Source organism: Varanus komodoensis, unplaced genomic scaffold, assembly GCF_004798865.1.
Source record: "Varanus komodoensis strain SLA01 unplaced genomic scaffold, ASM479886v1 scaffold50, whole genome shotgun sequence".
Classification (NCBI taxonomy): Eukaryota; Metazoa; Chordata; class Lepidosauria; order Squamata; family Varanidae; genus Varanus; species Varanus komodoensis.
The window spans coordinates 1,466,877-1,481,164 of record NW_025336088.1 but is presented as its reverse complement, the minus strand read 5'-3'; the positions used below and the strand labels follow the sequence as shown (position 1 = coordinate 1,481,164).

At 42.9% G+C, this 14,288-nt stretch overlaps 1 protein-coding gene across 1 annotated transcript in view; it reads right to left on the bottom strand.

The window, feature by feature from the left end:
• Window positions 1-14,288, bottom strand: part of DNAJC7 (DnaJ heat shock protein family (Hsp40) member C7) — a 37,297-nt gene that overhangs the window by 17,157 nt on the left and 5,852 nt on the right. Inside the window, exons 2-7 of the mRNA XM_044446990.1 lie at window positions 9,068-9,156; window positions 6,996-7,120; window positions 6,791-6,904; window positions 3,728-3,802; window positions 1,567-1,685; window positions 561-714 (exon numbers count right to left, since the gene is read on the bottom strand). Coding sequence (XP_044302925.1) covers window positions 561-714; window positions 1,567-1,685; window positions 3,728-3,802; window positions 6,791-6,904; window positions 6,996-7,120; window positions 9,068-9,156 — 676 coding nt within the window. The remainder of the gene's footprint in view (window positions 1-560; window positions 715-1,566; window positions 1,686-3,727; window positions 3,803-6,790; window positions 6,905-6,995; window positions 7,121-9,067; window positions 9,157-14,288) is intronic.

Here is a 14,288-nt window from a genome sequence, read left to right as displayed (position 1 = left end):
CACAGACTCTTAGCTTTCCTTTTTTTTTTTTTTTTTTTGGAAATGTGTGTGCTTGTCTGAAGAAACCTTTCTAGCCCTTTGAGGAGTCTGAGAGATTATGTGCAATGACTACTGAAACTATAAAAGCCAGAGAAGCACTTCTATCTACCCTGATGGCTTGTGAACATAGAATAAATTATACAAAAGACATTAAATTATCCAAATTCACTCAGTCTGCATCATTTAGACAAGCTACATAAGTCTTACCTGGGGTACAATTTACATTGCCTAGCTGTAGAATTTTAACCCTGGGGGCAAAATGTATATAGCTTTGACTAGGGCTGGCTTAAGCCCTCCCCGAATGCTGCAGAACACAAGTTGCATCCTCTCTAGAAAGGAAGTGGAAGAACAATGTGTAGATTTACTCCCACTCATGACTCTTGTTCTTGAATACCTATTTAATGCTGCTTGCCACCGTGCATGAAAAGGTGGCTGAAGGCTTCCCCCCACAGTGCTCAGAGGCCTGTCAGATACATCACACACACACTCCTCCTTGTATGGCTGCTCCTTGTCATACTTACCCGGCAGGCGAGACAGGCCTTGTCATGGTCGGGTGCCATTTTGAGGGCCTGGATGAAGAACTGCACAGCCTTCTCAATGCAGTCCTCATAGTAAAGGCAAAGTCCTCGGACATAGAGGGCATCAGCATTTGTGGAGTCTATTCGCAAGATGTCGCTATTCAGAGAGTGAAGCGGCAAGAGAGAAACACAGAACTCTCAGGACCAAAGGAGAGCTGGTCACCACCCCCCACACAAAAAAAAAACCTAACAACAAAACAAAACAGGCTCAACATTCATAAAGCTTTTCTGAGAGACATGAGACTGGCAGCCAAAGACATGGCCGGCTATTTCAAACCAGTATGTGATATTGCACCTCTTCAGTTTCTGGCCAGGAACAATTTCTCTCTGGCCATCTCTTTTCCCTGTCTGCCTTCCCTCAGACTCCTGCCCTTGTCTTCTTCTTACCATTATTCCTTTGGACCTCTCCTTCTCCCGAGCTGCAACTGTCCCTTCCTAAGCACACCCTATTCCATTCAGACTCATGGCTCCTGCCATACTTTGCCTTGCTCTTCTGCAGAGTCTAAAAAGCTCAGTCAGTGGCAGCTAGATTCTTCTGCTGGCCCTTACCCTGCACCTCTCTGACAGTAAAGTAACTCCCCAATCACTGCCAGAGACTTCAGCAGCACAAAATTCCTCAGCAAGTTGCAGACCTAGGGGAAACATTTACTACAGGTCAAAAGGAAAAAGAATACCACAACTTTTGGAAACCTCATTTGGTTAGTTCCCCAGAACAAAAACACCTATGAAGACAATGAAATTATTATTGGGAAAAAGCTTCAAATTCATTTAAGTCACAACATCTGCTCATAGTCATGCCTGTTTTCTACCTAATTGGCCAGACTGAGGTTGATAGTGCTGAAATATGAAACAGACAGTAGCCATGGAAGCTTATGCCAAAATAAATAAATTTGTTACTCTTTAAGGTGCCACAGACTCTTTATTATTTACTAGCTACCACAGCTCCTACCTGGCAACAGACTGTGCTTCAGGATAGCGACCCAGTAATGCTAAACATTCTGCTTTGAGAATTTTGAACCGGTGGCAGGCAGGGGCAAATTCCAGAGCACGATCCATGCAAAAGACAACCTGGTATGAAAGATACAATTAGTGAGGATGGGGAAGTTCAGGTGCTGAGCATGACAATTCGCTCCATGCTTGCTGGAAGACATGAATAACCTTGAAAAGTAGCCTTTGGGTCAAAAAGCTGACCTTCGTAGTGAAAGAAATCTTGGGGCAGGGAAAAGGAAGTACTTTTGCATGTTGTTCATGGAATAAATACATGAATGACAGACCCATTGACAGCTATTACTCATGACAGCTCAGTCAAGTCTCTGTGGTGAAGGGTGCAACAGTGCATAGTTAAACAACAACATTCACTACTGCAAGATGCAGTGAAAGCCACCAGTGTGGATAGCTTTAAAGAGAAATAAAAATCCCACAAGCAGAAGTGGCTAAATGCTAAATGTGATAAATGCTACCTACAATATCAGCGACAGTACACCTATGTAGAGCAGCTGCTGGGGAACTTGGGCAGGAGAGTGATTTGGTGCTTGTGTCCTGCTTGTGGGTTTCTTGTAGGCAGCTGGTTCCCCACTGTGTGACTAGACAGAGCTTTGATATGATCCTGGATAGCTTTTCTTATGAAAACTTACCAACAGTCTGAAATACTTTTCTCCCAGCATAGGAACCAAACTGGAGAAAAAGTGAGATGATATGGGCAAGAGTGGTGGAGCCATGTTTGTGTTATGTTCCAAAATGCTCACCTGTGCCTCATTTGGACCTTAGCTCAACCCCTCCCCAGTATCTCATTTTAATGTGGGTGGGCACAGGCGCAGCCTGATATGACCCTATTTGCTCTGCGTAGTCCTGTGCTCAGCTCAGAACAGAAAGGAGCTTCCCTGGAATAGGAGGAACTGCCTCCGACCAGCCCCTGCATTTTCAATTGTGATCAGCAAGAGAAGCATGAAGCACCAGAAACTCAACAGGCTGTGTTAAAACAAGAATGGGTGGGATGAAACAGAGGCCACCATGACAAATGGTTAGTAACTCAAGCTCCAGGCCTCAATGAGTGACTTCTTGTGCTCTCCTGCTGCTCTAGGCAAGAGACAGCTGCACAAGAAGGGGGCCATTGTTCGGATTAATGCTCAGCTGGATTTGCAACTCCTGCCTCCCCCGCCCCTTCCCATAGGTGACATCACCACTGGGTGCTGCGGGAAGCGCTGAGACACCCCAGATGATGGAGGCCAAGGTGCTGCTTCTCTAGAAACAAAGGGTACGTTTGACTCTGCCTAAGAGACAGAGAAGCCTGGGGAGAGTCTCAGACAAGGCAGGGTTCTTCCTTAAGACAAAATGCAGATTGTCCCTGCCCAGCCAGCTGCTCTTCGCAATTCAGAGGGCAGTGAAGCAGGAGTTCACCGGGATGGACGGAGGCCTGAGCACTGAGGCCATGGGGTGGAAGGGCAAAGTTACTCTTGTTGTCTGACCATACACAGGAGCGTATGGGGATAACCCAAGAGCCATCAAAGCAGACTTCTTATGCAAAGAAGCTAAAATCCGGAGGCAGGTCTTGCCTCAGTCCCCTGGAGGAGTCAAACTTAGCTCCCATTCATTCCGAAGGGAAAATACCACAGAGAAGGCACTGGGCTTTAAATCTGACAGACCAAGGTCTGAATGCCTGCTAAATCTACTGGCAATATAAAAATGGAATGAATAAATAAAACAGCAGCTTTCAGATTTTGAATGGGGATGTGCAACTGCTCCACCAGCACCTGATTCAGCTCTGCCAAAAAGGTATCCACGAGTAGTACTCCTTTGGGGTTCCTTCATACTCTGTGAGGGAAGGATTTTTACTGCTCTGCACCCCATCTCAACAGCATTACTTGCACACAGAAAAGTGACAACACTCACATGCTCATATATTCGTATGCAGTTGTTGCCCTTCATGTTCATGGGCAGGGCCATAGGTTCATGTAAGAGTACATGCTTTGTATGCAAAAAAAATCCAATTTCTGGACCTTCAACAGTGGAGATGTGAATGACTTCCACCTAAGACCTGGGAGAGTTGCTGTCAGATTTTAAGACTAACTGAACTAGTAATATCAGTTGATGCAAAGCATCTTCATCCATACCTTCCTAAAATCCCGTTTCTCAAAGTCAACTTCAGCAACCTTCTCATATTCTAGGACAATTCTGGCATTGTTCAGCTGGAAGGCAAGGCAAGAATGCTATTAGATTCCAGCATTATCAGTGCATTCGCAATTATTTTGAAGTATTTAAATTATATTGCATTATATTTATTTCAAAGTCACAAAACTGTAAAATAGTATAAAACACAACAGCAAACTCTACAAATCACAATACAACACAAGGCCAACATAAAAATACAAAATAAAATCAATCTGATAATATACAGTCAAAATGATGATACAAAACCAGCTATGAGGATTGAACAAGGATTAAACAAAGATCAAACTAGCAAAAGTTTCAGAGTCTGGGAGGACAAATAGATCTTAGCCAGTTGATCAGTGATCGTTTTATTGAGCATTTATAGTCACATTTTATACTTACCATTTCTTTCAAAGCCTAATAGAAAATAGTATATAACCTATGCAAAAAAGTATAAAAATAAACTTGGGTGATTCAAGGAAAATAGTGCTGATGTCAGACAAATTTCCTGGGAGACAGTCTTCAATAATTAGGAGACCAGCACCAGAAAGGTGTTCTCTTGGGTAGTCACCTTTTAAGCTTCAGAATTAGAAACCACGTGATGGACCTACATAGATGACTTTAGAGTACAAGTAGGTACATACAAAAGGAAGAATTCCTCCATATACTGATCTCTCAAGCTGCAAAGAGCTTTAGAAGTCAAAAACAGCTTAAAACTAACTTAGTTTATTTATTTATTTATTAAAACATTTCTATGCCGCCCCTTGCCAAGGCCTCGGGGTGGCTTACAACTTAGTTGCCAGTGTAAGTGAGGCAAGGACTGGCACAGTATGTTCAAATCATCCAGTTGCAGTTAAAACTCTTGCAGTTGTATTTTACATCAGCTAAAGCTTCTGAATTGTCTCCAAAGGCAACCCCATATGCAAGATATTACATAGTTCAAATGGGAGATTACCAGAGAGGTAGTTATTCATCTTCAGATAGGCTGGTATCCCAGCTATGGCCCTAAGGTCATAATCTGATGCTTGTTTAGATGTAAAAAAGGCCTTTCACTGTCAGCTATGCTGGCTGGGGAATGCTGGGTGTTGTAGGACTTTTCTCTGTCTAAACCTGTATCATGTTGCACCCCAAGCTTGTAAAAGTCTCAGTGAGCTGCAAAGGCCACTTGAGACTTTATTTCTATTTAACACTACTGAAAGCTGTCTTTCCAATGAGATTATTCAAAACAGTTTTTCTGTACAAATTCTTGAGATTCTCGATATTTAATTAAGAATTAAGTTTCCAAACAATGGCTACTTCTGTTGATGTAGCTGAATACACAGGGACATGAGACTATTCAGTGTTCTGAGTGTGCAACCTGTCATCTGTGGCATCCATTTCAAGTCATGGGGAGCTGTAATTAGGACTGGTGAAGAAGTCCCCCTATTTAGGGATTTATATTTCCCCTCTAAAGACACAAGGCCTTCAAAGTAACGTACAGAGAGCCCCAAGGCAGCCATTAGAAGCAAGAAAAAACAAATCCAATAAAATCAGTATTAAAATGGCAAATCTCAAAGCAAATCAGGATAGAAGACCACAGTCCAAGACAAAACTGGAAGGGCAGCAGGGGTTGGCCATATTGTTTGTGATTCATGAACTCCAGGTCTGGTGATCTGGGAAGAGAACTGGGCACTGCAGCTGCGCTGGGTAGATTCCTTGATGGAGAGCCCTTTGCCCCTTGTTTCCAATGCAGGGCTATCCTCAAGGTTTCAAGAAAGCTTCTCCTTCCTGAAGTGCTAATGGAAAGGAGGAAAGGGAGGAAGGAGGAGAGCGACCCTGTTCTGTCTCTCCATGCTCTGGGAGGGCTGTCTCCAGCTATGTGCCTGGTGGGTAGGCTACCTGCTGAATTCAGTGCACCAGGTGGGGGCTGGTCTGATTGCTGTCCATGTGTGGACAGCAATGGGGAAGGGGTTTGGACAGTGACTCCACCGGGTCACTCCCCTTGCTGTCTGGAAGGCAGGAGGTCCTTCATGGGCCCACTATCACCACTGAGCTCTTCTCTTGCTGCCTTCCTGATGACTGCTCTTGCAGCCTTCTGCTTTGGTGGCAGGAAGAAAAGGTGGACAGAGGCCAAGTCTTCTACTACCCTCTGGTCCTATGCAAGACAAATGAGGCACTAAAGGCTACTGGATGCTCCTTCCCTCCATTTGCTTGGGGCTTCACTGCTCCCTCTTTCTTTAAAAAATAAAAAAGGTTCTCTGGGATAGCCACCTTCCAATAGGCAGGGAAAAAAATTGGAGCTCCTAGAGGAGGCCTTGCTTCTGGGAGGATGGACATGGAAAATGCTTTCTGGCCACAGAAACAGAGCCTATCTGAGGCTTGATGGCATCCTTCACTTGAGGGAATAACTGTGCATGCTAAGTTTTACTAATCAAAAACCACGGTTAAAGGATGGGTAGGTTTGTCTATTTCCTCCCACAGCCCCTTCTCTCCATGAGAAAATTCTACTTACAAACCTTAACCACGCACAAGGCTTATACTGACAATGATCTCATTAACAACTTACGTTTGCCAGGGTATATAAAAACCAGGAGTTTGAAATTAGGTTCAAAGCATGGTTTCCCAACTCTGGTTACTTGTGGTTAAAGTGGTTGATAGTTAAGACAGATGGGAGAGGAATCCACACCAGAAAGGGAAGGAGCAACAGAGAAGATACACATTTCTGGAGCCATTTCCCATCCAGAAACATGTTTAAGTATTACCAGTCATGTCTTGCCTAGTTTGAAAAACTATTATTTCAAGAAGAGATTCAAGCAGATTCAAAGAGAAGTTCTTGTAAGGGCAACGTGGATGCATCTTTACCAGGCAAAAGTCTGCAGTATCTTAGCCACCTTAGCTGAGATAAGAGGATAAACTTGTTATCTTATATCACACACACTTCTGTGTGTGAAGTGGTTGCTAGAAATTATAAAGTTATGCTTTCCAACTGGAACTGAAAATGGAACTTCACATTTAGTCAAAGGCAAACCTAGCCTCGAAAGTCTTACCTCTTTCTGAGCCTGTGTATTTTTATGATCCAGTTCTAGAACCCGTTGGAAGCAGCGACTGGCAGCCATGGCATTCCCCAGAGATAGGTGGCATTTTCCTTCTCGTAGATGTCCCTGAGAAGACAGGGGAGAAAGGAAGCCCTTTGTAGCATGCATTGCAAATGTTGAGTAGCACCAGAGGAGTTGCACACATAGGACCGCATACCCTCACAAAGCTGTCATCCATCCTGACGGACTGCTGGGCATCCCCCAGTGCTTCCCGGAATTTGCCCAGCATCATGAGAGTGGCAGCTCGGTTCCCATAGTAACTGGCATTACTTGGACATGTATCTAGAGGAGATGATATAACAGGAGCGTTGTTAGTACAGAGACAGAATACAAGCCCCCATCTTTTGGTTCTTCCAGATGGTGCTTTGAAGGTGCTGCTGGCTTGCCTTTCTTGCAGGATTGTTCAAGCCTGCATGCACATTGCACTGTCGGTTTCCTGCAGTCGTCCTGTGTCATCCCATTCCTCCCCACCCTGCTTCTCCTACATTTCTCATACGCTTTATGCAAAAAACGGTGGTGTGGCCACCTGAATCCAGGAACTTGCAGTTTTGTGGGGGTCTGACTGTGCTGTGTGTGGCATGCTTTCATCACTTCATGCCAGCCAGTTGCTGCATTTCTCCCTCACTCAAAACGGATTGCACCTTCTCTGCTGTGACAGCAGTAAATAGTTTTTTGCTTTATTGTCAGCACCCTCTGCAAATAAGAGTCCACGGGCAAGCGCACACTGGGCTTTGAGGTGCAGAGAAAATAAATGTGAGGGGTTTTTTGCCTTGTTATTCATTCCACTTTGGGTGCACACTTTAGAAGATCAGATACTTACTATTTGGGTTCCTTCATACTTCCTGAACTGTGTTTAGACTTGTCTTGGGAGATTAGTCAACATTTGGCTCCACTTCACGCCTACCCCTTCAGGCACTACCAATTTGAATGGCAGCTGCACTGTGGAGCTGACTGGGAGCCCTGCTTCTGTTCAAGGTGAGGTTCATGCTGCCATCCCAAGGAAAGATTTGGGAAGGAGAATGGAGGTGGTGGTCCAGGGCAGGTGAAAGGGAGAAAAAGCAGGTGGCTGGCTGCAGCCAAGGAATGGGAAAAAAAGGGGTGGGTGGGGTGGAAGCACATGCTTACATGGGAGTAAAACACAGGCCCCTTTTCACTAATTATAAACAATCAATCAGAGGGAAGTCCATCATAATAGCAGACCTGCAATCTTCCAGAGCTGCACAATTCTGGAAAATAGAACCAAACCCCCCCAAAAGGCAGTGGGAAAGAATGGGGAAGGGAGGGAAAAGCTTTGGCAGCGTCATGGCATTCCTCACATACTAGCATGGACAGAACATATCTAAAATTTTCCCAAATGAGGTGGAGAGTTGTACAGCAATTCAACTTGTACTTTATAGCAGAAAAGCAAGAACTGATAGAACTGATGTCTTTTAACTGAAGAAACATTTACTCTGCCTCAAATCTGCCAAGAAGATGCCCCACTTTTACAAGACATGCCAGGAGATTAGAGTTTTGTTGCATATTCTTTGCCAGTTAAAGTTTGAGTAGCTTCTATGAAGCTGCAAAAAGCAATTGGTAGATATCACTTATTTCAAGATGTGTGCCTTCATCATAGGCAGATAAATAACCAGAAAGTAGTACAGAAATGGTGCAATAAAGAGGAGTGAGACCTGAATCACTGGGGAGGTCTACATAGCGAAAGTGCTCATGAAAGAGACACTCTGGATACCTGGCCAAGTATCACTCAGATGTCTTTCAAGTGGTTCTCCACCACTATGAAGGCTAGCAAATTGAAGTTTGTGGTATGTAAAACAGATGCTCAGGACTCTGAAATTTTATACTTCTGCATGTGACACTACCAGGCATCAGACCAGTATCTTATTGCATATTAGTTTCAATATAATGGCCTGGCTCCTAAGAATAACAGTGTAGCATGAGGAAGAGTGATGCCTTGATACAACAAACATATTATAGGACTCCCAATATGCTGGACTGAGTTGTGGAAATCTGCCCTGTATGGGCTGCCTAATTGGAAATGGGGCAAATACATGGCAGACCAGAGTAGAAGTAGGGACATTTGATAGAAGGAAATCAAAGCCTTTCTGGTCAGCACCAAGGTATCCCCATGGCCAAATGATACCTGTGGGAGTAGGGCAGTAGTAGTTTTACTGCATGCTCTTTGCTAAAAAAGCAACCCTTCCTTCAAGCCCTTTTCCTGTTCATCCTCACCTATGGCTTTTGTGTAGTAGTTGTATGCTTCATTGTAATCCTTCTTGGCATAAAAGGCGTTTCCTTGCTCCTTGAAAGACTCTGCTTCTCTGAAAAGAAACAAAGCATCACATTAAAAACTTTAGATAGATAGAGGGGGAGAAGGCAGCATCCAGCAGCCAAGACAACAGAACAGAAATCACCAACCACAAAGGTGACGGGGAACCTATATAAGAAGTAGGAATCCTACCCACACTTGTTATTTGAAGAAATGTATTACCTATACCTATGCTATGTATCCACCACAGACCTACAGCTGGGAATGACTTTAATTTCATGTTCTCAACCCACCCTCTCTTCTAAAATATACATTTCCACCTAAGTTTCCGTTAGATCTGTTCCACTAAGTAGCTCAGTGCTAATAATAGTCTGAACTGAGTTTCAGATCCTGTACTGAGAAGAGATGTGTATTGACTTTGGTTACCACCTGTACTGATACAAAGTGCTGACCGCAATTAGTCTTGGGGGTGAGGATCCTGAGTGGGTGAGATTGCACAAGATGCAACCCAGCCTGCTAAAAGGTTAGGCAGTGTGGGCTATTCATGGAACTATCCACAGTGCACCTGACAGAACCCATCTGTCTGCCCCCTCCCTGCTCTGATTGAGAACCTTTTTGTGTTTCCTTCGATCCTGAGCCTGATGCTGCTGTCAGCTGCACCACTGATGTCCAAGTGGCACTTGACAATATTTCCATCCCATTTACCTCCCAGCCATGAAATCTGCTTATACAGTAAACTCCCCCATGCCTGTTGTTTCCATTACCACAGTTTCACTTAACTGCGGCTGACCATGATTCGAAAAAATTAAATACAGCTGAATGTCAACTTTTGCAGGGTTAACTTTTGTGGATTTGATTATTCTTGAGTTTCAGTGAACCACAGAACTGTGGACCACACCTCCTGTTTGGGGATGCCATGTTCTTTGCCTTGGTACTAGCCAGCCTCACTCACGTGACTCCAAAGATATTCATGGTTTTTCCCCTAGAGATATTTGTGGTTTTTCCACTTGTGTGCACATTCTATGCCCCGAACCCCTGCTTATGTGGAGGACTGACTAACAGTGTTTCCTACTCTGTGATTTCAGGCATCTGCTCAGGGACTTGGACATATTCCTGTGAATACAGGGGTCCTACTGTATTCTTCCTCATTTAGTGCCCACCCTTGAAATCTGTCTATTTCCCTCTAAAATAATGAGCAAATTTTCCAGACACTAGAAGGAAAAAAAACCCTTAGAGGTTACAGAATGGGACGAAAAGAACGGGTTGACCCCCCCACCCCCATATATTTTGCTTCAGTTCATTTTTCTACAAAGTCAAACAGATTTTAGCTTTTAATAGGAGCTCCTGGATCCAGATCTAATATACTATGAATGTATATATTTCAGCATGCATACATTTTACTCAAATTTCATTTTAAAGCAATGCAAAAATATATTAAATATTTATTAAAATATGATAAAATTGCTTCTAGGGCATTTTTATTACAGGGTTGCACATACTCCCCATAGCTTTCCACCTATATACTCATGCAGGACTATCGGTGGTGTTTACACTCCACTGAATTTTTGAAGATGGCACATTATTTGCAGCCTACTGACTGGAGCAAAGAAGTGAAATTAACAGAGGATACGATCATATTTCTTCAAACTGAGAAAGCAGTAATTCCATTTTGACAGATGGAGATTAACCAAACCTTAGCATAAAATATGATACAGAATATTGAAGGATTTTCCTATGAGTCTGCTTTGGGCAAATTGGGAATCTGTCTCCAACCCTCTAGCCACTGAATCAGACCAGCTCTAAGAAAGAAAGAGTAAACTGTCAGCCTGAATCCCCAAGCTGAGAACTCTCTTCTTCAGCAGAGCCCCACCTCCTCACTACCCCAGCATGTAAATGGAATTCTGGAATGGACAATACAAGCTATGTTGTGGAGGACAACAATAGAGTGTTGTGCTGGGGTGTGTTAACATAGTTTCAAACCTATTATGGCCCCAACACTGACCACCCCCTCTGGACTCCCTCCCTGGGGCAGCTCTCACTAGAATACTACAGTTCATCAGCTTGGAAACACAACAGAACTCAAGAACATTTTATGTCCAAAAGGAGCTCATGCAGGTCAAGGGCAAGTCATATAAAGCTCACATTTACTGCAGCCAATCAAGTTTGGTTCAAGATACTAACAATAGGCCCATTTATCCCTTGCCTACATATAATTTAATAAGTAATGAGGGGAATGACACATGCAATCCAATAGGCTCAGGGAAGTCTAACAGAACTTGTTAGACAGCAGGACCAAAATTCTGTCCTTTCCCAGTCCTTTCACTTAATTGTGTAAGTTTTAATTGTGGGTAGGTAGTGAGAAAACAGAAGTCCACAGTAACCTGGTCCAGATATAATGGGAAACCAGTTTCCCATAGTGTGAACAAGTCACAGTGAATCACAGGCTTGTACCCCAGGAGATCAGACACACCTACTTTCAGGTTAAAAACTAACCATAGTTCTCCATGAAAACACACATGAAATGGTTCTGTGATAGACTTCTGGTTTCAGGACAAGTCATAATACTGGTTTGTTCTCACCAACCATAGTTTAAACCAGACATTGGAAATGGACAGGCATCTACAGAAAGAGGCAAAAGGTTATACTTATTCCTCCCCGAATACCATATTCTCTAGATTACTGCTTTCATATGAAGAAAAAACAAGTCTCTAGCACTTGGTAGACCAAGATAGAAGGCAGAATGTGCAACCAATATTTGGTCCATTTATTCTCTAAGAAACTAGATTGCTCCTGCCTTTCATAATGTTCAGCTTATGAATGAAGTCATAACAATAGTTAATATACCCGCTATGTTTGTTGAGCCTTTTCGAAGTCTTCCCTATTAGAAATTAATTACAGTCTCATTAAAATTATCAAGATGACACCTCTTCAGTGCAGCTTATAAAACTGTAAGACAATAAAATATAGAACACAACCAACTAAAACAACAGGACAAAAATATTTTAACAGCAGTAATAAAATTCAGATCAGCTGGCTGGAATATCCAAGTCTCTAAGGTTTATTTTTAAAAAGTCAGGGAGGGGGCCAAGTGCACCTCTTGTAGTAAGATATTTCATAAGGGTAAGGCCACAAAGAAAAGGGCCTTATTGCTTGTGCCCACCAACTTAAAAGACATTATTAGTAGTCATGTGACAAGGGCTATTGTGGCTGATTTTATGGCCCAAGCATGTTCATTCAGGTGCAGAGGGTCAAGAATTTAGGGCTACTGTGGTTTTACTTGATTTCATTTTTAACATATTGTTTTATTCTTTTGTCTTTTATTGTTCATTATTCTAGAATCTCCATACTAAAATATGGAATGGTATGTGAATCTTGGAAGGAGCAATACACAGCTCTTGCTCCCCCTCTGCTCTTAACTTCTTGTCTTTGACTGATTAAAACATATATTGCTATCATCTTTAAAAAAACTCAGTCCATGTGAATAAAAACTAGACTTGCACTTTAAAAATCTGGAATTCTCAGTGTTACTTTCAAATCAGGCTGTGCAAACTAGGTGACTGGGAAAGGAATGCAATAGTCAGTAACTTACCTTTTCCTAGGCATTTCTTTTAACCCTCTGACAAATTTGGGCTCCTAATAACATAGACAACTTCACAGACCCAGTATTCTCACACAATAAAATTGGATTGTTCTTTGGTAACACTTCTCATACACAGTCCACGCCACTTCATTTTAATTTCTAGCTATACCTGAAGCAGACACTTGTTATTTAATGTCTATGCACTCATGATTATTCAAAGGCATGCTCTGGATGCACAATCAGCTCATGCAGTGCACTAGCCAAGAATTTGCACAAAAGAAGACCATAGGGTTCCACAGGTGAAACACCCAAACTGCAGCCACTGAAGTTCACCATGTTTTGCCAAGATAGTAAACATATACAGAAGAGGCACGTTTTTTAAAAGAGCTTTATACTTGTTTACTAAGGACTCTGACTAGCACAACAAAGGGGAAAATTCTGATCTCCTGATATCACAAATGATTGTTTCTGCTTCGAACAGATGCCAAAGCCTGAATGAGGTCATTCTACAAGGCCTGCACTGATGTAGGCTGCATTCCCCACTTGCTACTTTTGAAGCTAGAGAAAAGAATCTGGCTTGGCTAAAAATACAATCCAGCACTCTGAACAGGTCTCTTTGTTGACAAAGGGTTGGCATCTCTCTCTGGTGAACCTGAAGGGTGGGGGAAACAATAAGGAACTAAAAAAAGGATCCTCCCACTAATACTAAGCTCCTGGACATGGTACAGCTGTGCTGGAAAAGACCCAGAGTATCCCATAGCACAGCACACTGAAGTGGTAGCCTGAAGGGAAACTCAACAGCCTCATGCTGCCATGGGAACAGCAAACACAAGTGCAGGAATTTAGCAGAACATTTTGAGATGAACTGCTGAAAAGCAGGTGAATTCAACAGTTAAAGCTGTATGTAGCAACTGGTTCTTACTACATCGCTGTGGCTCTGTAATATCCTGCTTTGATTTAAAACTGAAATCCAGTGCATGGAGTGGTTAAGAATATGGGACTCAGGAGATCTGGGTTCTAGCCCCCACTCAGCCGTGGTGCTTACAGGGCAACTCTGGGCCAGTCACAGACTCTTAGCCCTGTCTGCCTTACAGGGCTGTTGTGAGGATAAGATTGCGAAGAGGAGGAGGAGCATTATGTTAGCTGCCTTGAGTAACTTGAATGAAAAGATAGCATATAAATATAATAAAATAAGTCCTACTCTGGGCAATCCTATCAGTCCCTCCCAGTGCACCCTCATTTATCACCAGTGATTTTCAAGTGACAATTTAGAAACACTGCAGAAATTAGCGTAAATGAGCTCTAGCTTTCCCAACTTCCATCTGTGCTACCAACTGCTTCATTTGACAGCTAAAATTTACAAGGATACTGACCAGGCAGGACTAGATATTTTTCGGACAGTTGTAAAGATGCATCTCAAAGATTAAAAAAAATATAAATTCTGCAGATTTTTGCACACTTTTTTGGGACTGAGAAAAAGTTGTGGTAATACAGTGATGGGCGCTCTGAAGTGCTGCTTGGCCATCAGCGTAGCGGCTGTCACTGGTGGGTGCACAAGCAAGATTGCCACAATGGACTAACTAGTCACACCCTACAACCCATGA